Source organism: Tursiops truncatus, chromosome 8 (assembly GCF_011762595.2).
Source record: "Tursiops truncatus isolate mTurTru1 chromosome 8, mTurTru1.mat.Y, whole genome shotgun sequence".
In the NCBI taxonomy this organism is placed as follows: Eukaryota; Metazoa; Chordata; class Mammalia; order Artiodactyla; family Delphinidae; genus Tursiops; species Tursiops truncatus.
Genome location: NC_047041.1, coordinates 40,150,559 through 40,175,598, shown reverse-complemented (window position 1 = coordinate 40,175,598; position 25,040 = coordinate 40,150,559). Strand labels below are relative to the sequence as shown.

The 25,040-nt window shown below is 43.7% G+C and overlaps 1 protein-coding gene across 2 annotated transcripts in view; it reads left to right on the top strand.

The window, feature by feature from the left end:
• The window catches only part of FAT3 (FAT atypical cadherin 3), a 560,923-nt gene that overhangs the window by 523,880 nt on the left and 12,003 nt on the right, over positions 1–25,040 (top strand). For both annotated transcript variants that reach the window (XM_073808321.1, XM_033862147.2), the window contains exons 19-21: positions 3,079–3,213; positions 5,226–5,383; positions 12,738–13,206. In XM_073808321.1, the coding sequence (XP_073664422.1) occupies positions 3,079–3,213; positions 5,226–5,383; positions 12,738–13,206 (762 nt within the window). The remainder of the gene's footprint in view (positions 1–3,078; positions 3,214–5,225; positions 5,384–12,737; positions 13,207–25,040) is intronic.

Sequence of the window (25,040 nt, the reverse complement as noted above, 5' to 3'; positions counted from 1 at the left end):
TCGCTTGCCAGAACTGTCCCTTCTGCCTTAGGAAACCTATTAAAAAGAAAAGGAAGGAAAAATAACCTATCAAAGTCAATGACTGCTGGAATGAATAGAAATATACATTATTATATGTTTAATATTTATATTAATTTAGAATGCACTTATTATAATATATTAATATATTTTCTATCTGTCTTCCAGCTAGAGTTTTTATAAGGGGGGCTGGATCTAATGCAATTCATTAATTTAATGAATTTAACTATATGGGTTCTACGGTTATGACATAAGGAAAGAAGAAGAAAAAGAGCTGTGAATTTGAACTCCAGTTACCGATCTAAGTGACTTTGTGCTTTAACCCAATATAAGCGATATGGGTGATAAAGTGAGAAGCCCAATGCTAACTACCAGGGCAGGACTGGTGGTAAAAGAAAAGGCCAAAACATGTGAATAAAAGGGAGAAGTACTCAAATGCTGTGTTTATTCTGAAATACAGTGTTTAACCTTTATTATATGCACTTACAGCTGGGTTTTTTTAAATTTTTTCTTAAATTTTTATTATTATTATTTTTTTACCATAACTCCTGGCAGGAGAAAATAGCTTTGCTATCATGGGTTTGAAATTATCTAGTCCTCTTTTCCCCTTTCAAACAGAGGCTTTGAAACTGCATTATTCATAATGCAAGTTTTCTAAGCAACGTAGCCATTGCATTAGGGCAAAAAAGACTCTGAATGTAGTATATGTAGCTGTATCTCAGAAACAAACACAGACATTTATAGAAAGGACATCTTTTGGCCGGCTAAACTAGGACCTGGGAAGAGGCACGTCCACAGAATGGAAAGGAACAGACTTCTTAAATACATAAATTACTGTTCCCATGTCTAACTGGAAATTAATGCCCAGGTAATTTAGAGTTACATCCATTTGATGGGATGAATTCTGTGATTCCTTTATGCTCACTGCTACCTCCCTGTGGCGTGGTTCCATTTTTGAGCCCATGCTAACTAGTCAACAGGTAGGAGCCACCCAGGAGTTTGCAGCCTCAGAAACGGAAATGAATCCAATCATGGAGACAGCACAGAGTAGGCTGGGAGAGTTGTGAACTTACCGTAGGTAAACATTAACACGTGCATGCGGTCAAGCCACTAACGATGGTAGATTCATCCCCAAGAAACACAGTTCCTTGCTACTCAAAAGAGCTCATCCTTCAAGCCAGAGTTTTTAAAATGCTTTCTTCCTCTGCAAGGACTTCTGACATTCTCCCAGGAAACACAATTGTTCCTTCTCTAGGGCTTCCCTTGCACTCACATACCTCTCGCAATGCAGTTACTTTATTGTACTGTAATCATGTGTTTGTGTGTGTGTCGTTTCCTGTGGGGAGGAAGAGATGGGACCTTTTTTTTTTTTCTCTTTATATGTCCAGGCCTATTACCTCGCTGGCCCTAAAAATTTTATTTTTGTTGGATGAATGCATCAAAAATTCCAAAACTGGTTATCCAAAGCCTCTTGAAGGGACTTCCCTGGTGGTCCAGTGTTAAGACTTTGCACTTCCACTTCAGGGGGCACGGGTTTGATCCCTTGTCAGGGAACTAAGATCCCACATGCCACATGGTGTGGCCAAAAAAATTAAAAAATTAAAAAAAAAAATCTGGTATCAAAAGCCACTTGAAACAGATCATAAGGTGGCTGAACAGCTGTTTTAGGTTCTATAAATATTGATAAATACATGGCAGGAATAAAGATTTCTTGGAATGAAATGAGGAAGATGTATTTCAGGGCACTCAGGTCTTTTAGAACCATTTGTGAAGATCAGTCCGAATTTTCAGTTAAAAATCCCTTCATCTTCTAAGACTTTGTAAGCTGGGTCATTGCCAAGAGTATCTTTTATGGCTGAGCTCTCAACCAGTGGAAAATAAGATTTATGAACTCTGAGTTTGCTAGTGCTATACTTACATCTCTCCCCTCCAGGATTACAGTTCCTAAAATGTTTATGTGTAGTTAGCATTAAATGTCTGCTTTCTCCTGGGCAAAGAAATGACTGTATAATGGAATAATATGCTTAATGAGGAGGAAAGAGTTGGTATAGAAAGGAAGAAGAGAATGGGCCAGATCTTGCTGAGGAAAGATGCTGCTGAGGCCCAGTGTGTTCTTGGTTCACAGAGAAAAGGTGCTTCTTTGGTCCACTGCTAACCCAGCTGTGAGTTGTTTTCAATTTGTGTCTTCTTTTCTACAGTCCTTTTACCACCTAAACTCTCATCTAATTACGTTTGAAATATCCAAGACCTTTGGAAAGTGCGTTTTCTTTGGTGGACCCATAGTTGCCGTCACCACAGTTCTGAAAAACTCCCTTGGGTCCTGAATTCCACCTTAATCAGATAATCTGCCTTCCAGAATTTTCTTTCTGAGGAATTAACCTTTCATCTCACTGTGCTATGAACATTGAACAGGTGAAGAGGAAGCCTTCCTTTGCCAAGGAAAATTCTGCTATGTTTGATAGCCAGCAGGGCACATTTACAGCTAATCAATACAATAGCAGGGGGCAGAAGGGATTAGGAAACGATGCGAGTTGTGCTTTCACAATCTAGAATGAGTCATACTTTTCTTTAGAAAAGTCTTCTTTCCCTCAGTCTGAAAACAACAGCTGACGTCTTGTGAAGTCTACCTAAGATTTTCAGGGCTCCAGGCAAGGAGCATAGAAGAAGTCTAAACTCAAGTGATGCATTCAAATGGCCCCCAGTATGCAGGAGCCCCATCCAATAAAGACTACAAGAGCCCACGTGGTATGATCTTTCTTCACCAGAAGTTGGCCCAGTCACAACCTTAGCATATTTTATCCTAAACAGAGGAGCTCCATTGACTCTTTGCCCCCAACGTACTTCTCTCTGGCAGTGAGCTTTTGGCAGATGCAGGGATGTTTGATGGGCACCCACACCAGGTGAAGCTCACGCAGGCATTCCTGCTTCTGGGCGGCCATTTTGTCTCTCAGCTCAGAGCCTATAGAGCCCAGCTCTTGACCCATTCCTGTGCTTCCTGGACTTCCTGGAGTGTAGAGTGATTGCCTTTCTACTGATCATGCGTGTTCCCCTCTGTCACAGGAGGACTGTGCCCAGGGTCCAACGATCCTTGCGTGGAGAAGCCGTGTCCAGGGGACATGCAGTGTGTCGGTTACGAAGCCAGCAGGAGACCGTTCCTCTGCCAGTGTCCACCGGGGAAGCTCGGAGAGTGCTCAGGTGCAGAGCGGGGCAGGATGACGAGGGTCTAAATTCACATTCTGTCTGCATGCAACGTTTTCCTTCCGCATGGACCCCAGCTAGCCTCCCCCCTCAAATACTTGAGATTTATTACAGCTGCAGCCTGTGCTCAGGAAACATGCAATGCCTGTGGGCTCCTTATATAATGGGAGGTCACAGCATGTGTTTCAATCATGTCACATGGATGTTAAGGGTGTGAAATTATGGAAAATAGAAGGCTGTTGGTTAGGCAGAGGAGTCGGAGTATCTGTGGCATGGCCTTTGATGTTCAGAGCCTCCACCTTTCAACAGAAGGTAAAGCTGAGCCAGTTCAGTTGACCTTCTGTAGGGTAAGTCCAGCCTAGATCAAGAGACTCTCCACTGCACATGTACAACTAACTGCGTGTTCCCAAAAGGCGAGGGAGGTGCTCACCTCTGTTTCTTAAAGAAAGAAAAAAAATCAGTATTTTTGTTACTTCAATCCAAATGATCCTCCATGTCTGATTATCACTCAACTTCAGTACTTCTTTTGATTCACATATGCTCTACCACTTCTTTCCTCTAAAAAGAGTCCTGTTCATTTTTGGTACCAATAGAACCTTTTTTTTGGTAGAAGATATATTTCAAATATAGGCACACTGATACCAATTTTGGAATCCAAGAAATATTTGTTGAGTGATGATTATAATAGCCATTATAATGGGAATAAATACGCCTAGTATTTGCAAGGCACTTGTTAAGCACTGGGTTCTAGAAACTCAGCCTTTGCAAAGACAAGCACCGTTCGTAAAAATGGAAGCCAAAGCTCTTTCAGAGTTGACTTCGAGAATGGAGCTGCCCCTGAACTGAAGAGATCACCCGCATACTTGCCTTTGAAGGCTTCTAGGGCTTAGACTTAAAAGATATTTATGCTGACCTCACCCCAACACACCTGCTGTGTACACAGCAGGTGGGTCTGCAGGGTGACAGTAAGGCCAAGTCTCCTAACTTCAGGTGTCCCTTTCCGCCCTTCTCCCTTCTCCTTTCCATATGGAAAACTCTTCATAATCCACGATTATCATCCATTTGGCATATTTCCACACTTTCCACCCTTCCCCCCCTCCCCCCCCCCCCCCCAGCCAGAGGGCTTTTCAGCCATTACTTTGCTTGTTAAAACATAAAGATGGAGACAATAAAAAAAGAGAGGGTTAACTCAGAATTGGGTGATGTGGGTGCAACCAAAGATTCTAGGAAGGGGAGCCTTGAAATTGATGGTCAAAAGGCAGAGCTGTGACTGCACAAGACATGAACTTCCTTTATATCATTATCCTTATCAACATTTGTGCAAATGACCTAAGTTGTCTGTTCTGCATTAGGATACTTGGGAAATATGGATATTCTTTTTTTGTTTGTTTTTTTGCAGTACGCGGGCCTCTCACTGCTGTGGCCTCTCCCACTGCGGAGCACAGGCTCCGGACGCGCAGGCTCAGTGGCCATGGCTCACGGGCCCAGCCGCTCCGCGGCATGTGGGATCCTCCCGGACCGGGGCACGAACCCGCGTCCCCTGCATTGGCAGGCGGACCCTCAACCACTGTGCCCCCAGGGAAGCCCTGGATATTCTTTGAGAATAGTTTTGTCTTTCCCTTGTTTCATAGTATTGAAAATTCTTAAATATCTAAGTGATGAGGGTGGGCATAAAGGGATATCTTTTAATAGTGCTAATTTTAGAAAATAGAATTGGGAATTTAGTGACACTAAGAAAATTCAGGTTAGAGAATATACCAACTTGTCCTTGACATGAGAGAACTAAGATTTTTCAGCATCTGACTAGTAAATTTTTTTTCACTTTGAAATTAGAGTGTGACCTGAAATGGAGAAACAGTTTTTAATCCAAAATGGTTTCTCCTCAGTGGCTTCCCTAACTTCCCATGGTCTTTCATCCACTTGCTTGGTAGTTGTTGGGTGGTTTCATGTGTCTCTGCTCGTTTCTGGATGTTAAAAGTATCTATATCTCCTCATCATGGTCTTTTCAGGGCACACTTCTCTCAGCTTTGCTGGAAACAGTTACATCAAATACCGGCTTTCTGAAAATAGCAAAGAAGAGGACTTTAAACTGGCCCTGCGTCTGCGAACACTGCAAAGCAATGGGATTATAATGTACACCAGAGCAAACCCCTGCATCATTCTGAAGGTAATGAAAATAGGTTCTCTTTTCCCGCCGTCAGTTCTCATGTTAGTATTTTGGCTCTTGGATTGGGGTCTGAAATCATTTTGTCTTTTAAGTTCAGAAACCAGAAGCCGGCTTTAGGGCCAGGGGAGCAGCAGCAGAAGTGGGAAGTGTGCCAACACCCCATTTCCTTTCATACATTCAGCTTCAAAATTAGCTCTTCGGAGACTGGAGCACCTCTCTCTGGAGTAGGTTCAAGAGCCGGCCTCCTCTGAGTTGTAATCACTCATCAGTTCGTTAGAATGTGTTTCCTGATCAATTCCACGGTAGGGTGGTCCTTTCAATAGACTGACTGTATCCTCTTCTACAACACGGGTAGAAGGTCACTTGTGTTCTCGCTCAGGGAAGAAGCTGGACATCTGGGCTGTAGAAGATTCCATATGCCCTCTTATGGCCCAAGTATACCAATTTTTAAAACATGTCCAGCCTCAGAAACCCTCCAAAGGCACCAGATTTCCTTTAGAGCAGGGGGTCCCCAAGCCCTGGGCCGTGGCCGGGTACCAGTCTGCGGCCTGTTAGGAACCGGGCTGCACAGCAGGAGGTGAGCGGCAGGTGGGTGAGCTAAACTTTACCTGGCGCGCCCCATCGCTCCCCATCGCTCGTGTTACCGCCTGAGCTATCCCCCGCATCTCTCCAATTACCGACTGAACCATCCCCGCATCACTCGCGTTACCGCCTGAAACACCCTCCCCCCCATCGCTCGCGTTACCGCCTGAACCATCCCTCCGATCGCTCCAATTACCGCCTGAACCATCCCCCCCCCATCGCTCCAATTACCGCCTGAACCACCCTCCCCCCCATCACTTACATTACCGCCTGAACCATCCCCCCCATCGCTCGCATTACCTCCTGAGCCATCCCCCAATCACTCGCATTACCTCCTGAACCATCTCCCCAACCCTAACCCCACCCCAGCCTGTCTGCGGAAAAATTGTCTTCCACGAAACTGGTCCCTGGTGCCAAAAAGGTTGGGGACCACTGCTTTAGAGCAAGTCTGGCATTTGTAGTCAGGTCAGAGCTTCTGGTCCCTTCATGAAAACAACAACAATAATACTAACAGCATGACATGCCTCATTTGATTTGTGTCATAAAGCTAATATAATAAATGTGTTATATATATATATGATCAGCCCCATTTGATCAAGGAGCATATAGAGGTTCAGAGAGGTTAAGTTATTTACCCAAAGTTGTACAGCTAATAAGTGGCAGGCCTGGACCTGACTTCCAGTGTCTCTCACACCATGCTCTTTATCTCGATGCTCTCCCCAGCTCTCAGTTTTGTAACTATAACTCATTTCATCCAGAATCACATCTGGGCATCTGTAGACAAGATTAAGCCTTCCAGGATGAGAGGAGAAGGGAAAAGTAGGAGGAAGACATGTTTAATTGAACGTTATTCTCACCAGGCTGCTATGCCAGCCCACCGTAAGTGTGTTCAGAGACGGGTGAAGTCTGTCCAGTAGGAGATACCCATCCAAGTGGAAATGGCTAGCGATTTTCTCCTTCCTACTGTTCTGTCACTAAGCTTAACTGGGATCATGGTGGGCTTTTTTAGCTTCTGTTCTTTGATTGCTAGGTCACATCCAAGTTGATTAGATGACCCAGGCTTTAATCCTGGAGGGAGGAAAGTATGTAGAACATTAAATGCCTGTGGCTTCTCCTACCACATAGACCTTTATGTACCTCCTTCTTGTACTGCCAGGTATTACTTGGTGTCCAGAGGGAGTGAGCACAGAGCTGGAGTTTAAAGTGGGCCATTTTCATGGGCAATCTCCCAATACCCTGACTCATTCAACTCAGAGAATAATTTCAGCTCTGTTAGGAAAGCAGTGTTTTCAAAAGAAAACAAGCTAAACGCTCTGGATGCACAGTTTTAGAAAACAATGAATTCCAACCAGATCTTCATGGTGGAAGAATATAAATTCAAAAACCTAAGTTCTGTCTTTTTAACCTCCTAGCCTGTGAAGCAACCTGCCTAGGGTCCTTAGCTCACTTTCTAACTAGCCCTGAGCAGTGGGGTTTGTATAATTACTGGGAAGGTGCTCTGCCCATTCAGACGTACCAGCCCCCAGGGGCTGCGCCTGGGTGTCGCTGACCTCGCACCTCTCCCCTTCAAGCTTCAGTAAGGCTTGTTGCTGAACGTCCTTAGGAGGCAAATACTTTCTATTAGCAATTCTCTTAAATGGCGTTAAATTTGAAAGAGAACAAAAATATTGAACGTGAATGGCTCGATCCTAAAGCGGAGCTTGCCATTTGACACTTCACTGGCAAGTGTCTAAAATGTGCAAAACCCTGGAGATGGGAAAGAAGAATAATTAAACCTTTTAGTCAGCGCTAGCTCCTAAGGTATATTGTATTTCGTGAAACAAGCGTGTTTCTGAAAGTTGTGTAAACTGAATCTCTATAAACGGAATTCTAATAAACTAGGGATGGTTGCTATTTGAAGGAACCCTTCCCTTAGTCCCTCTGTGATGCGAATGATCACCCCCCATCTGTCTGTTCTGTAAGTTTGCTTTTCATATGTTGGCTTTGCCCAAAGCAGGACAGAGCTGTACTGAACTACTGCAGATACTTTCCTACAGTTGCCAGGAATATCCACTTAGGGGATTTGAATCTGTTTGCTTAACATTTTCAGCCTCATGCAAGATTTAATTTCATTGGCTTTAGGCACAGTATGTGCCTTGCACTTTGGTTCAATGACTACGCTGAAATGCTTTGTTTAAACTGCACCTCTTGGTTGTTTATATTTTCCCGGTTAAAGCACATTCCCTAAAAAGTACTTAAGACGATCTGTGGGGTGAAGGGCACCCCTTCAAGACAGTTGAAGAACTGCATGGAGACCTCGGGAAGTGAACATTCTCATGGACGAGGAGCAACGCTGTCTTTTAGCAGCAGTAAAGGCGCTCGTTCTTCTGTTCATCATTGATACCCTGTCTTCTTCCAAAAGAGATTCCAGGCTTACCATAAATACTCAAATGCAATAAAATCAAAGCACCATTAAGATGAAAGCAAGGATAGGTAAAATAGGGGAAGGGGATTAGGAGGTACAAACTTCCAGTTATAAGTCATGAGGATGTAATGTACAGTGTAGGGAATGTAGTCATTAATATTGTAGTAACTTTGTATGGCAACAGATGGTAACCAGACTTATCGCTGATGATCATTTTGTAATGTATAAAAATATCGAGTCATGTGGCACACCTGATAAGTCAATTATACTTAAATTTTAAAAAAGATGAAAACAAAAGGTTAAGACTCAACCAATGAAATAGGGACGGACAGAATATCGTCATTGAAAAATCTAGACCAGGGGTTAGTTGAACACAAACCATAACTCTGAGTTTCCTGGCAGCCAAAGTCAGGATGAAAATGGTGGGATAGATGCTGTGGCTGTCCTCGAACCTATAAAAGAAACATGTCAGATCACCAGGAGAGACACAAGTAACTTTTTCCCTATGTTAATCTCTCAGGTGCAATATTATAGCAGAAGCACAAGAAGTACTTGCTTGTTAATCTAGAAATATCACATTTGATCTTTGGGGAAAGTTATAGATGAAACATGACTTCATTTTGATGATTCTCAGACATGGCTAGTTAAGACCCCAGAACTAAGAGGAAGATAGTCAAGGAAAGCTCATTTGGTTTATAAAACAGTCCACTGGGAAGAGCCAGATCCTTGCAACACAGATCAGAAGAGTAACAAGGAAGACCTCACAAGATTCCAGAGTTTCAAGGATATATGAAAGCTATCACTGAGAAGTGAGCTAACTTATAATTACACGTTATAGTAATAATGAAATACCTAAGAGTTTATGAAGTACTTTCACGTACATATATTTTCATTCTCACTCTCCTGTGCATAGATGTGAGTGCCTACTTTTTCGCCTGTGAGGAAACTGAGATTCAGAGAGAATCATTGACTTGCCTAAACCAATCAGTAGTGGACCTGGCCCTCTGGCAGTGGCAAACAGATCAGGAGTACAGCAGTGTTTATCAAAAGAAGAGATTTGAAGGAATGAGATTTATTCACTCACGTATTCATTCAAAGTGTATTTTTTGAGCATCTACTGTATGCCAGATAGCTATTCATGGCTGCCTTAAAAATAGGTTTTCAAGAAGTTCGCTTTTCAAAGAATATTTAATGACCCCCTTAAAAGTTTTATCATGATGGTGCATTTGCTAGAGCTACGCATGAACAATCTGAAGCAGTAAGACTTATGCCATAATTCATACTTTTTACTCAAAATCGTACTTTCCTACAAGATGACTTCTTATAGCTCTGATAGCTTGTCTCCCAAGCTCCAGGCCACAGAAGATCCAGGTTAAAGCACATCACCGATTTCAGACAACCCTGAACACCTGCGTATTTCGTAACAGTAGGACCACACTCTGAATTATGCATTTCATTGAACACATTGCCTACGTGCCTCTGCACCCTCCCCCGTCCCCCGCACATCATTCAGATCCTCGCTGTAGACTTTTCTTACAGTTTCATGCACACCTCAGTTTCTATTAAAATAGCTTGCCCTCTGCTTTGAGAAAGCTTTGTCCTCTTAAAAGAGAGATCCTTTAAAACTGGATAAACCCTATTCTGAAGACAGAAAAACTAAATATGATCGGCACATAATTTTCCAAGATGAGAGGACTCAGATGTGAAAGTGTTCTTTCCTCTCCCTGGCATAATATACTTGTGAAATGGCCAAACATTAACTTTTTGCAAGGTAGCTTTTGGTATCCACACTCGTTTGTCATCTAGACAAGGCTTATAATTCCAAACTCCTAGAATTTTGAAGGTACGGATCATTTTTGTTTTCAAAAGCCTGAGGCTCATGTAGGCATCTGGCTTTCTATTCATTCAGCGGTGTTGCCGCTCTTATTATTTTCAACAGGAAAGAAAAAGGGAAACTTAACCATGCTCGGTGTTACCATGGGAGAATTTTATGTTCCTTAGTGATAGAACGTCGATGTATGTGAGGCTGTCAGAGCCACATCAGTTCTCCTGGATGAGTTTGTAACTTGGTTATTATCCCAAGAGGTAGGGCGTTAGGGAGGGGAATGGACCAAGTAATATATTAATTGAATACATCCTTTTCCAAACCTTAGATGAACTGCACCCTCACCACAAGATTTTCCTCGATAGACTGGGGACCCCACTCTGTAGCCACTGAGCAGAACAGCAGATGGACTGTGCCAGGGGCAGGTAGTCCCTAAAGTCACATTTGATCATTTGATTACTTACACTGAAATAAAGATACGGATATTATCCAGGAGTTGTCACTGAGCAAGTATTCTGGCCTGATTTACAATATTCATTCAGTCCATTTTGTTGAACAACAACAGAAAAAATGACAAAGGCAACAGCAAAGATTACACACGAAAGGTCTCTGAAAAGAAAATTAAAATTTGTCTCCAGTCTTTTCACATTCGTACATTTGCATTACAGAGCGCAGGATGTATGTACTAACTGTGAATGAGGGGCTGACCGTGCTGCAGTGGACACAGTCAGTCTCCTTGTAAAATAAGTCACAGCTTTCCATAGAAGGAGTCTCAAACCCAGAGGGGCCAACCGATGCTCTCCAAGGGACCTGGATGATACATGACGAAGCCAGAATTAGATTTCTCATTTCTAAATTCCCAAGGCTCTGCCTGGTTCACAGAGCCCCTGCCTTTCATATACACACATTTATGTGGCATAAACTTTACATGCAGGAAGAGAGGGTGACAGCAAATTTATAGAGCCATAGGGGCAGTCATGAGAGACCCTAAGAATTAGTTTCTGCGGAAGACACTGAAGCGTAGAAAAATACCCCATTTGTGATGGTGGGTGAGGTTGTGATCGTTCCTAACAGATCTATCAGTAGCCAAACGCATTTTGGAAAGACTGGTTCAGTTTATTTCTATGAATTCACTTGACATTTGTACCTCCTTGGCACTTAGTGCCTGGAAGGTCTGTCTTCCCTCCCCTTCTGTCCCTTCCCCTCTCTTTCTCCACAAGTTCATGTTCTCTACCCAGGTTTTCACAAAGGACTATACATAGATCCTAAGTAAAGGCCAGCTGCCCTGGCGTGACTGAGACACTGGCCTCCACGAGATCCAGGGACAAAGACCAGAAAAGTAGCTTCTGTTTCACAGTTTTCTAGCTGTGAATTCCTTCAGGGACCAATAACAATTTGTTGACTAGACATGGGTCCAGCCCTCAATCCCTGGATCCTCAAACCATCTTGCATTTCTGAGAAATGCAGATGACGGTGGACGACAGAGGATTCAAAGGCCAGCCTGTGTCCTCGGCAACAGTTGAACCTGGGTCTCCATGGAGGACCAGTACCTGCCCAACAGCTTTCAACTCGCCAGCATCCTTTAGTAGCACACTTTCCTGATTTTGGTGTCCCTCTGGGGTCAGGCTGCTGAGGGTGGGGGGACTTGGATGCCCTCTCTGCACCAGTGCAATAAAAAAAGCAGGCAAGTCTCTGTTGTAGCTGACCCCAGATCAGGGGCTGGAAGTATCTACAAGGTGTAAAGAGTTAACCAGATCCTTCTGGAGTTCCAGAGGTCACCAAATATACATACATTCTTAGCAAATGGCCAAGCCCTGAGCACTTTGTGAGATAATCTTAACCTAAATGATGAGCAGCGGTCCTGAAGAACTGTTTTAAGAAGATGGCTAGTGTTTAATAGGAGGGTTTGTACATCTTAAATATGTATGATGCTGCGAAGTAAGAAATCTACCTGGCCTCTTTCTCTCCCCTACAGCACAGTCACACAAACTTACCTGGGGAGTATATATGTATTTCTGTGCTGATCTGATTAATAGCCATCTCCCTCACTCAAATATAAGCCCCATGAGGGCAGACCACTTTTGCTAACAGTGGTCCCCATAGCACCTAGCACATTGCTTAGCACATAGTAGATGTTCAATAAATATTCGTAATTAATATCAATGAGTCCACAGAAATCATTCCTGTGCTGGTAGTAACTAGGAAGGGCACAGAGAATAAACAGACTCCCTAAACAAGAAATAGCTGTGAATTTTTAAAGGATGAAGACGGAAAGAATAGGAGCATTCTTAAATATGTAAGTGTGGCTTTCTGAACCTGTGGTCATATTGCTAAATACAAGAAGATTTGTGAAATATCAGGCATGCATTTGCACGGCATATAATGAGGAGGGAGAGTTATTATTAAAAATCAAACCACAGCAGATTTATGGCTGGATCAAAAGCGTTGTCCATTCTAAAATCCAGGCTGGTTGGGAACAGGGTGTCCAGGAACTTATTGCCAGATGCATATTAAAAAGCGCTGCGGTGTTCGTTCCCGCACAGATCGTGGACGGCAAGCTGTGGTTCCAGCTGGACTGCGGCAGCGGCCCCGGAATCTTGGGCATCTCGGGCCGCGCTGTCAACGACGGGAGCTGGCACTCGGTCTTCCTGGAGCTCAACCGCAATTTCACGAGCCTGTCCCTGGACGACAGCTACGTGGAGCGGCGCAGGGCGCCCCTCTACTTCCAGACGCTGAGCACCGAGAGTACCATCTACTTCGGGGCCCTGGTGCAGGCGGATAACATCCGCAGCCTGACCGACACGCGGGTCACGCAGGTGCTGAGCGGCTTCCAGGGCTGCCTGGACTCCGTGGTGCTGAATAACAACGAACTGCCGCTGCAGAACAAGCGCAGCAGCTTCGCCGAGGTGGTGGGCCTGACCGAGCTGAAGCTGGGCTGCGTGCTCTACCCTGACGCCTGCGAGCGCAGCCCCTGCCAGCACGGAGGCAGCTGCGCCGGACTGCCCTCCGGGGGTGAGTGCGCCTGCACCCTGGGCACCCTGCCCCTGCCGGGAGGGGGTGGGGGGAGGTAGGGGGGGTAGGGGCGATGGGGGGCAGACCTGAAGGGGGACTCGCTGTCACAAGCATGACCAACCCAAGTGCTCTCCCAGAGAGGTGTATGCACCCATAATGCTGGCCCAGCTTCTTAATCCCCTTTAAGGAAGTCACAAAGCTTGACAATTACAGGAACGTCCAGTTTAGCCAATCCGTTTGCAGCATCCCACAGGCGCAGTGAGCTGGCTGGCACGGCTGCCCCCTTCCCTGCCCACTCCACACCCTTCCAGGCCTCAGCAGCCTGGAGGAATAGGATCTCCTTTTAAGTATCTGCCCCTTTGGACCACTTGCAAGTCACTGCAGAACAATGGGTAGCAGTCTGAGTTATGGCATCCATGCACTATCCTTTCACGGGTAGCCATATAATTCTACTAGAAGCTAAAGGATGTGTGGGGTGAACCCACCACCCCAGAAATAGAAGTGTAGTGGACATGTTTTAGAGCATGCTTTTAAAACGTGTGTATTACAAATAAGTCTAGGGACAACTCTATGAAGGATTAGAAAGTCGAGAATAAGGAGAGGGCAATTTACATGAAATATCAGGACAAACCAGTCAGTGAGGGCAATGGAACTTTACCCCTGTAAAATTCCCCCCAGAGATACATCATGAAGACGAAAGAAAGAACAGGGGAGGCCAAAAAAGAGGGGAGGAGTGGTGTAGATTTATAGAGGGTTTCTATTGTTTGAGGGGAAAGCCAAGGTTATTTAGGTCCTAGGAGTCTGACGATGAAAGCATCCCTGACTTTACCCAGATGCAGGATCCGTGTTGATATAAACTAGGTCAGGCGCTCTCCTGGTTGAAGGCTTTGCCACCGCAACGGCCTAACTCCTGATTCCACTTTAGCTCCTCTGCAGAGCCTCTCAGTGGGAGTGTGATTACCAAATTTAAACCTTCCTCACAAATCACTTAGAGATTCTGCTGTGTGCATTACCATCTAATGTTCGTGAAGCCCAACTCCAAATGTAGAGTCGATTTTATTATTAGAATGTTATAAACTGCCCATGAAATGATGCAGTGCCGAAACACAGACAACGAAGTTACTTAGACTTGCATATGTTACTGCCACAATGAGGGCCAAGTGCCCTGGGGGGAAATTTCTGCTGTCTCGATTTAAGAAGTGTATTTGCTGTTTTTACTGTCTCAGCAGTATATGTAAGTAAAGGGTTGTTACGGCGCCATAATTCCTGAATGAAGGGCAGTAACTATACTTCAGTGGTTCTATAAACCAGCCCATTATGACAAGTCGTGGCCAGTTTTTCACCAGGCAAAATAATGCTGCTACTGTGAGCCATCCACAATATATAAAAGGAGCATGTAATTAAATTTGGGCTGAAATAGAACACCACTCCATGTCAAATGCTGGGTACATAGCCACAAATTGTAACATACTTTTAACGATGGCAGGACGTTGTTTTTGCCGGCAAAGCTATGGGCTTCCACAATGGGTTAGCTTTAAAATAGTAATAATCACCGTATTAAGGAAAAAGACTGAGGAATCTTGCTTTTTCTTCAGTGTACATTTTAATTTTTTAATTGCCATGAAATCCCTGAGCTAAATATTCAGTGCAGGTATGTTCATTAAATGACTATGACCCCTATGACCCACATCAGAAACAGCAATTTTCCTCTATTTTTTTAATCTCTTTGGTTTAACCAAATTTCAGTACTGAGGACCCACCTGCCATATACTTTTTCACATGGTCTAAAGAACCTGCTTCCCCCTCCCCAGCGACCCAACTTTACCCATGGGTTGCATCCTCTCTCAAACTCCTCTTTGTTCCCTGTTCCTCACTTTCCCCTGTGATTGGGCTTGGGCTTGGGCTTGGGATTCTACGGGAGGTACTCTTTCTTCCAAGGGAATAAAGCCTTTCATCAGCTCCAGCTCTCCTTTGTACCAGGAGGCTAATGTTTTCCTTAGACAAAGAAAGTGTCTTTCCTCACCTCCATCTATACAACTCCCTTCTCTCAAGCCTACTACCTGTTTAGTTGAGAGGGCCCAGTGGTCCTTATTTCAGGAGCCCCCGGGTGTGATCCAGATGGGGAAGTACCGTGCTCTCATGCACAACAGTACTGAGCCCAGGGCCACCAAACTCGTGGCCACTCACCAGAAAATCCAGGAAGAGTGTTTCTGTTGCTGCCCTGGGGAATCAAAGGCACAGGAGCCTTTTTTTTTTTTTTTTTGGCTGTATTGGGTCTTCATTGCTTTGTGCAGGCTTTCTCTAGTTGCGTCAAGTGAGGGCTACTCTTCGTTGCGATGTATGGGCTTCTCATTGCGGTGGCTTCTCTCGTTGTGGAGCACGGGCCCTAGGCGCGAGGGCTTCAGTAGTTACAGCACGCAGGCTCAGTAGTTGTGGCTCGCGGGCTCTAGGGCGCGGGCTCAGTAGTCGTGGCGCACGGGCTTCATTGCTCCGCGACATGTGGGATCTTCCTGGACCAGGGATCAAACCTGTGTCCCCTGCATTGGCAGGCAGATTCTTAACCATTGCACCACCAGGGGAGTCCAGGAGCCCTCTTCTGATGTGTGAGGAGGTACCTACCTGCTTCCTGGCTGTCAGGATCGGGGTTTTGGTTTCTAAGAAAAGAGGAGAGAGAATCCATTTTCTTGCCCCCATTATCAGAGGGATTCTTGGTAGGTCTCCGTATCCTATCTGCAAATTCCCTAAATTCTTGCCAAATAGTAGGGAGGGATGGGAGGACAAGAAAAGGAAGAACCAACAATTTTCCCTTTACCTCATATCTATGAAAGTATTTCGCTAATTATAAGCTTATTTAAAATAAAGGAGGGCTTCCCTGGTGGCGCAGTGGTTGAGAGTCCGCCTGCCGAAGCAGGGCACACGGGTTCGTGCCCCAGTCCGGGAGGATCCCACATGCTGCGGAGCGGCTGGGCCCATGAGCCACGGCCGCTGAGCCTGCGCATCTGGAGCCTGTGCTCCACAACGGGAGAGGCCACAACAGTGAGAGGCCCGCGTACCAGAAAAATAAATAAATAAATAAATAAAGGAAAAGTCATCTTAGTTGTGACTGATAGTTTAAGAAGAACAATATAAATAAATAAATAAATAAATAAATAAATAAATAAAATAAAAAGAACAATAATACTGAGTCATTAATGAAAGAATATTCATGCCTGGAAGAATTCCCTCTGGCTACTAGCGTATCTAATCACAGGAAAAGAGTCTTGCTTCCCCAGATCGAAGGCTAGGATGCATGGAGTATTCAGATAGGAAATGTGAACTAGAGAAAGTAGAGTGAGGTGCTTAAAGTGACTCCATGTGAGAATGTTGATAACACAAGTTCATGGTTTGAACATCTTACTGTTGTTGGAACCCTGAGTTATGTGTTGCTCTAAAATTCCATGAGACATATTTTAGCATAATCATTCTCTTGGCCCTTCAAGAATGCTGGGGTATTGGTCATTGGCTCTCCTGGTGACAGACTCCACTCTCTAATTGTGACAATCTAGCACCAGGCCCTTGTTCCAGAGCATTCAGAGTTTTAATAGCAGGCAACCCACAGCAAGAAGCAGATTTCTTTCAGAGAAGCAGGATTCTGCTCCAGCCACCTCCAAACCCAACCAAACCCTTGGCATGAGGGGCAAGGAAGCCGAGTCTACTAGCTTGGAATGGCATGGTCAGCAGATTTGACCAGGGTTATCCCTCTGACTGTCCCAGGAGCAAACCACGGGAACCCCAGGGGAGTCAAAGCCCAGAACGCTGACTTGTAATAAGAGGGTAAATATGACTCTATAAATCAACCACAGAGGGAAGGCTCTCTCTTGGTAAAGCCTTAAAATTATATGTATTTCATAAACATGAACTGGAAATAGCAACCACCATGGAAAAGAAATGGCCTAGTCCCATCGTGACCCCTGCGTTTCCAGACCCAGTGGGTGGGCAGCAGCCCAGTGAGCACCCACGATCTGAAAAGGAGGCCCCAGTCCTTCGTGCCTTATCCTATCCTACTCAGCTCAAGCCCACGACCGGAATGCCAAGTTGAGGCTAAACTATAATTTGGCGAAGCAAGGCAGCAACTGATGACTACCAGGTCAGAAATAGTCATTCAGATGGTTTTCATGAGACTGCAAGCTTAACTCTTAAAAGGAGAAGTTGATAACTTTTTCGATGGTAGAGTTCCATTTGTTAGTTTGTCATTTTGTGACTATGTGCTTGGTACTGTTACCTGTGCTGTGACACAGTTCTTACCCCAGTACTCTGGATCGGTACTATTCTTTGCTCCCTTCAACCCCCATGTTTCAGATAAAGAAACAGGCCAGAGAGTTTAAGTAACTAGCCCAACATCACACAGTAAAGTGAAGAAGCAGGATGTGATCCAGGTTTGCGGAACTCCTCCCCCCCGCCCAGCCCCCCAGCCTATGCTCTTAACCCTTGTTACTCAAAGTGTGTTCCAGGGACCAGCAGAAGCCACATCACCGGAAATGTTAAAAATGCAGCAACTCAGAATGAATCAGAATCTGTACTTTAACAATATCCCTAGGTGATACGTTGATTTCTCTCTCTGTCTCTGAACTGCCCTGAAACGCCAAAAACAAATGAGTTCTTTTCTGTTTTCGTGTGTTGTATATAGTGGTTCTCAAACTCCAAGGTGCCTCTGTACCATCTGAGGACCTGATTAAAACAAGAGCTTGTTATAGAAGAGTCTCTTGGTTGTTAAGGGAAAAGGAGAATCTATTGACTTGCCTCTGTCATCCACTGTCCACATCCAAGGAACATTCTCCTAGGTCACTGAGTTGTATTTGCAAGTTACTGAATTTACCACCAAGAAAAAATTTCTCAGTGAAAACTTTGGAGGAAGAAAGAGACCCAAACCTACGAATCAGAATCTCAGAATCTACAAGTGTGGAATTCGGGCGTCTCTGTTTTTAACAAGCCTCCAAGACAGTTTTATGCAATTCTGAGTTTGAGAACCACTGACATTTGGGAATCCCAGTAAACTCTGTATTTGCCAGAATGTGAATCAGTGAATTACAGGAGACATAAGACATTCAGAAATTGAATGTCAGATGCACAGCCTGCATTTTTAATAATTGATTTAGTGTAAAGATTGAACTTTGTTCCCCAGACAGTCAGAAGTTTGGGGTCACCTGAGCCCCCTTTCAAAGATAAAAGTAATAGTGCATACCTACTCCCTCTAAGCGAGGTGCATAAAACAACAAGTTCCCAGATTTTGTTAATAGCTGGGCATAGAAGCATCTTCAGCTACAGAGTGACCTGTGCTACTTTGAGTAGCACATCATTTTGCTGAGTATTTTGGGCCCCTAACTTGTAAGTGTCTAGATTAATTCAGTCTATCAGACTTTAATGAAGTGACTGATTTGTGTCGAGCTCTGTGTTAAATTCTCTGTGTTGCTGTCTCTGTGACCAGTGGATCCAGTTATGTGGCCTCCCACCCTTCACAGCTGGCTTAAGGGAATTAGACAGGTTCCCTGTATGTGCTCAGCCCACTGGCCCACTGAGCACAGGGGGACAGAGAAAGGAAAAGCCAGGCTCCCAGATAACATACTATGGACAAATTTGACTGAGCTTTGCAGCTAATGGGGAAAAAGTTTTTTTTTCTGGGTGACTTTCTTCTAAATACTGAGGTAATTTTGGGGGGTACTTTAGAAAAGCCTCATGGTAACAGCATTAATAATATAATATTGATATTAATAGAAAAACCCTAAAAACACATTAAATGGTTCCAGGTCCTCAAGGAAAGTATTAGAGGTTCAGCCCAATATACAATATGTGAAATGTGAACCAGCTTTCCTAGGGGAAATTAGAGGTCTCACCTGCAAAGGTTTTCATCTTACAAGGTCTAAAGGTATTGCATGGACCCTGCTTAGGGAAAGAGAAAGGTCAGAGTGACTACAAGTTGAGAGGGTGAAGTAATGACAGAGGCCATAGTCCTCAGCTAAGCTCACTCCACTTATGATTAGCATCTCACGTGATAACGTGGCCACCAGTTTTCTCAAACTCATTGAGATTCACGTGGACTAGAATTTTCAGTATTTCCCAATATTCAGCCTAAAAGTCAGAGTGAAAAAACTCCCATGGCTTTCTTTTGTTTGCTTTATGAGCAACCCAGAAATGAAGCTGATTTCAGAATCCATAGTAATTACAGTAATTACAACAATAAAGCACCTAATGTTTGTGGGCTGCATTGTGGTTGATGAATCCAGAAACCTTATTATCCCCTATGAAGTGGGTATTAGTGAGGCTTAATTATCAGATAAAAACAGGGAGGTCCCTAGAGGTCAGGCGGCTCGGCCATGATCACACCCAGCTGGTGAGGAGCAGCCAGAACTTAGACGGACCCACCACATCACAGCTGCCTCCCCAAACTGTAAAGTTCCTGGAGTGTCTAAATGCAGTCGTAATTCAGCAGCATAGTGGTTGACGCTGACTTCAGATCCCAAGTGCTAGTTGCACATCTGTCATTACTTCCACCTTCGTGCGGAAGGTAGATGTTTCCTTATCGAGGCAGCCAAACTGGATCAGAATGATGTTCACCTACCCCAGGTGAACAGGGCCGAAGGTGGACGCTATTACTTGGGTGAATCAGGTCGGAAAATGACTTAAAGTCAAAGGAGTAAGTTAGGAATTATCTTGATTATTTGCCTACACAGCCCAAATTCATTCTATAATTGCTCAAACCACTTCTGTTTTTGCGTTTCATAGGTTTTGCAATGTTCTTCTTTGAGCAAGGAAAGGAGGGGGCATTTTAAGTTCATCTGGGTGCAGATTTCAAAACCATCTGTATCGGCTGTAACTAGAAGGATTGTAAACAAGAGCACAGCTTTGAGGCAAGGCTTTAAAATACACTTCTCGATGTGGCACATGTATACAATGGAATATTACTCAGCCATCAAAAGAAACGAAATTGAGTTATTTGTAGTGAGGTGGATGGACCTAGAGTCTGTCATACAGAGTGAAGTAAGTCAGAAAGAGGAAAACAAATACCATATGCTAACACATATATATATGGAATCTAAAAAAAAAAAAAGTTGGTTCTGAAGAACCTAGAGGCAGGACAGGAATAAAGACGCAGACATAGAGAATGGACTTGAGGACACGGGGAGGGGGAAGGGTAAGCTGGGACGAAGTGAGAGAGTGGCATGGACATATATACACTCCCAAATGTAAAATAGATAGCTAGTGGGAAGCAGCCACATAGCACAGGGAGATCAGCTCGGTGCTTTGTGTCCACCTAGAGGGGTGGGATAGGGAGGGTGGGAGGGAGACGCAAGAGGGAGGAGTTGTGGGAGTATATGTATACGTATAGCTGATTCACTTTGTTATAAAGCAGAAATTAACACGGCATTGTACAGCAATTATACTCCAATAAAGATGTTAAAAAATTTTTTAGATAAAATAAAATACACTTTTCATTTCACAAGGATTTGAGAGGAGAGAAGCTATGGCATTGTTTTTGTTTGTTTTTAATAGGTATTTCAGTGCTAGTGTGACAGTTATCTTTTTTACATCTGGAAACTGGTACGAAGTAGCATCTGCCACTTACTGACTGTGTAACTTTGGGCAAACAATCTTATGTAAGCCTCAGTTCCCCTTTGGTAAAATAATAGTACTCTCAGCAGAGGGTTGTTGTCAAGTATTAAGTGAGATAATGCATGGAAAGTTCTTAGCATTTTTCCTAGCGCATAATAAGCTGCTGTTCTTGGTGATAGTTTACTTATTTGACATTCTCCCCCAACCCAAGACAAAAAATCTACTCTTTCTAATAAGACTTTGAGATTATCCACTGAATTTTATTTTTCTTTTACATTCACAAAAGTGTTAAAATATTATTTGTGATCAAATAATGCCTGGCTATCTTTGGGAATTCTGTTCCCTCTATTTGTGTTTTATATCAACATATGGTAATGCTTTGGGAGAGCAGAAGCTTTATTATGCTATTAGCTTTATTATTTGATGATTATTTGGCTCCCAGAAGGATGTCTGATGCTGTCCGTCTCACTGCATCTCATTGGCTCCCTGGAGAGTTGTGGGGAGTAACTACAGGCCCCTCCTGATTCCTAGTAAGTTGTGAGTTCTGGCTTACTGACAAATTCCAATGCCAATACAGTCTTGTAGAAAGATTTGAGAATCTGAAAGCCTGGATTCAAGTTCAAACTGATCATTTACTAGCTATACATAGTTGAACTAAGCCACTATTCTCTCCAGCACCCCCATAGAGTAGGGATGTTAATGGGGCCTCTTATTTACCTTTCATGGGATTATTGTGATCCTTCATAGAATGACAAAGTGATTTTAGACGTTACATCACTTAATATCATTATGGCAGACTTGTTGACATTTTAAAAATTATTAATAATAAGGCCCAGGCCAGGATAATGAGATCATAAATAATGCTTCATTAGAACAGGTTAATTTTATCAACAAGCCTCTTTCACAAAGGCTAAATAGCAAATATAACTTTTCTTTCATTAAAAAAGAAAATCTGACCACTTTTTTAAATCCAATTGCTTTTCCCTTTCATCATGTTGACATAAAAATCCCTCCAAATTTAAAGTTTTTTCTTGCTTTTAGGCAAGATTTCTTCAAAAGGGTCTCTGCCTCCCTTGTCCCATGGGTTTGACATCACGAGAACAGATTCTAGAAAGTTTGCTTCTCTTTTTAATAAACAGAGAAATCCAGATAGAGAGTGTAATAAAGTATGATTGTTAAACTTACAATTCAGGATAATACTGAACAACTCAGGACTCTGAAGCCAGACTACAGGGGTTCAAGTCTACACTAGTTTCATGACTGCAAATAAGTACTCTACTTCTCTGTACCCTGGTTTCCTCATCTATAAAATTGGAATAATAATAGTACCAAGGCTTGTTTTAAGATTTAAATGAGTTAATACATGTAAAGTGCTTAGAACTGTTCTTGGTCCATAATAAATGTCACTAAATGTTAGCTACCACCATCATCATCTTCTTCAAAATGGACAGCTAGTTTTCTCAGAGGTAGAACAGGGCTTCTGCCTCGTGCAAAGTTTGTAGTGCTCTCTGTGCTCGTCGATGGTGTTTTTCTGGCTTTGTATCCCCAGTCCCTATTTCAGGGGTGTGCTGGAAAACCAAGTCTCTAAAAACAAAAGCCCGGATCTGCCGTGTTTGCTGATTTCTGTGGTGTAAATATTCCCAGCCTTGCTGGCATCAGGCTACCAGTGGTTTAATAACTGTCTGCCAAATTCTTGAATGCTTAAAATTCAGTACCTTCCACCCTAGATGAGCTGGCTCCAGGAGCACACCACTGCCGATGGCTTCGACACTCAGTGAATAGGTTAATCAGTCAGGCTGACGGCTGCATCAAGTAGCACTGGATATCCCACAGAAGATAATGAAAATGACAAAATGCAGAAGGAAATGTGTGAGAGTAAAACAGTGCACTAGAGGGAGTGCCTCGTTTTTGTTTTTTTGCGGTATGCGGGCCCCTCACTGCTGTGGCCTCTCCCGTCGCAGAGCACGGGCTCCGGATGCGCAGGCTCAGCGGCCATGGCTCACGGGCCCAGCCGCTCCGCGGCATGTAGGATCCTCCCGGACCGGAACACGAACCGCAGGCGGACTCTCAACCACTGCGCCACCAGGGGAGCCCCAAGGGGAGTGCCTCATTTTAAATTCTGATTTTCCAAGGCAGAAAGACACCCAATCAAAATAATCAAACCCATGACCCTCGTTAGAATCCAGTTTCCATAATAGTGATTCAAATGTCCCTTATTTCCAGACAGTTCCTCCTTGCCCCTCCCTGGCCCCCTACTACTGCTGCTATGGTTTTATTTGAGAAAAGGCCAGGGCTTGTCAAATAGGAGCTGGAGAAGGAGGAACTGTACCTGAGCTGACCCACCTTGCCTTACGTTCCCCCTCCTGACTGCCCTCCCTACTCATCACTGCCCTGCTTTGCAGATTCCCTACTGTGGTTGTTCCGCCCTGCCCTTTAGTCTTAAAAGGAATTGAATTCATTCTCACAAGTCACTCTCCCTCTAAATGGCATGCCATCCTCACCAAAGACTAGCCAGGTGACAAAAAGAAGCATTTTTCCCAGTTCCAACTGCTTTCAGCAATCCCCACTTCCATTTAGGTGAGCAACTGCCCAAATTGGAAAAAAAAATTACCCCAAGTCAGCAGCATAATTTGAAGCAAGCAGACCCCAGACTAATGCATCCTGCCCATAGACTTCAGGCCGCCCATCTCTGGACACAGTTTGCATCAACAGTGGTCTTTCCTTATATATTAGTTCCCTGGTGTTTCATTGGTGTTGCATTCAAGAGTATTATGTCTCTCTCTCAGAGCCTCAACCTCTGGCCCTCTGGGTTCTTAGTGCCAGGGAGGCTGGGGCTACCCAGTTCCTTCCTCTTAGGAGTGTAAAGATTTCTCTCTTGCCTCTTCCACTTGCCTCCTGAAGATGAGTCCTTCTCTCTCCAAACCTGTGAACACCCACACACAGTCATAATGTCCTCCTGTATGTGAGAGTGCTCTGGAGTGGCGATTCAGTAAAACGTCCATGAGAGCATGCTGTATTTCAATCTATAGATTATTAGCTATCTTATACCTATAGAGATCAATCTACAATATCCCAGCATCAGTCACTGACCACTTGGGGAGCAGAGGTTGGCCCAAGAGCCCTTCAGATAAGAGTGAGGATGGTTATTTGCGAACCAAAGTAAATATGATGTGCTTGTTGGATGCTGAGACCCACTAATACTCTTCCTCTACTACCACCCACTCCCCCAAACATTAGAAACCAGGCCTTTACCCTCCTTCTGGGCAGATGATAGAGCCATTAATGTGGAAATTAACCAACCTTGACCAACCCAAGGATACTGACACAGTATTGTTGTTGACAGGCCCCACTGATGTGCTTAGAGCTTCCTATCAGATTTCGATTTCTAGTTTTCTTCGACCCCACTCTTCAATATGAGCTGATAAGCCAGGATTACCAGAAAAAGGAAATCCTCTCATGTGGAAGAGATGGACTGTATTAAGGTTCTCCAGAGACACAGAAACAATACGATAGATAGACAGATAGATAGATGATTGATGGAAAGGTAGATAGATACATTATAGATAGGTAGGTAGAGAGAGAGATAGACTGACTGATTGATTGATTGATTGATTGATTGATTGATTTTTAAGAAATTTGTTCACAAGACTGTGGGGCTAGCAAGTCTGAAATTTATAGGGCAGGACAGCAGGCTGGAAATTCATGAAGAGTAGATTTTTCAGTCTTTACTTTGAAATCCTCGTAGCTGGAAATTCAGCCAAGATTTCTGTGTTGCAGTCTTGAGGCAGCATTCCTTCTTCTTAAGGCCTTCTTTTGAATGGATAAAATCCACTCACATTATGTAGGGTAATCTGCTTTACTTAAAGTCAACTGATTATTAACGTTAATCACATCCACAAATACCCTCACAGCAACATCTAGACTAGTGTTTGACCAATAACTGGGCACCGTAGCCTAATCAGCTTGATACGTAAAATCTACCATCACAGAAACAGAGAAAAGCAACTTGGAAGAAACTATTTATGATAACATAAATGAAAATCTCAATAAAAGTTTCAAAAGATGAGAAATTCTCTCGGAAAGTAAAGCAAAACCCCACAGAAGTGTAACATGAGAGAAAGATAAAATTAAAGGAAGATCCAAATGATCTAAGATCCAAACCATAAAACTTCCATAAAAACAGAATAGAGAAAACAAAGGAAATCATCAATGCAATAAAGTTTCACAATTTCCAGTGAGAGAAATTG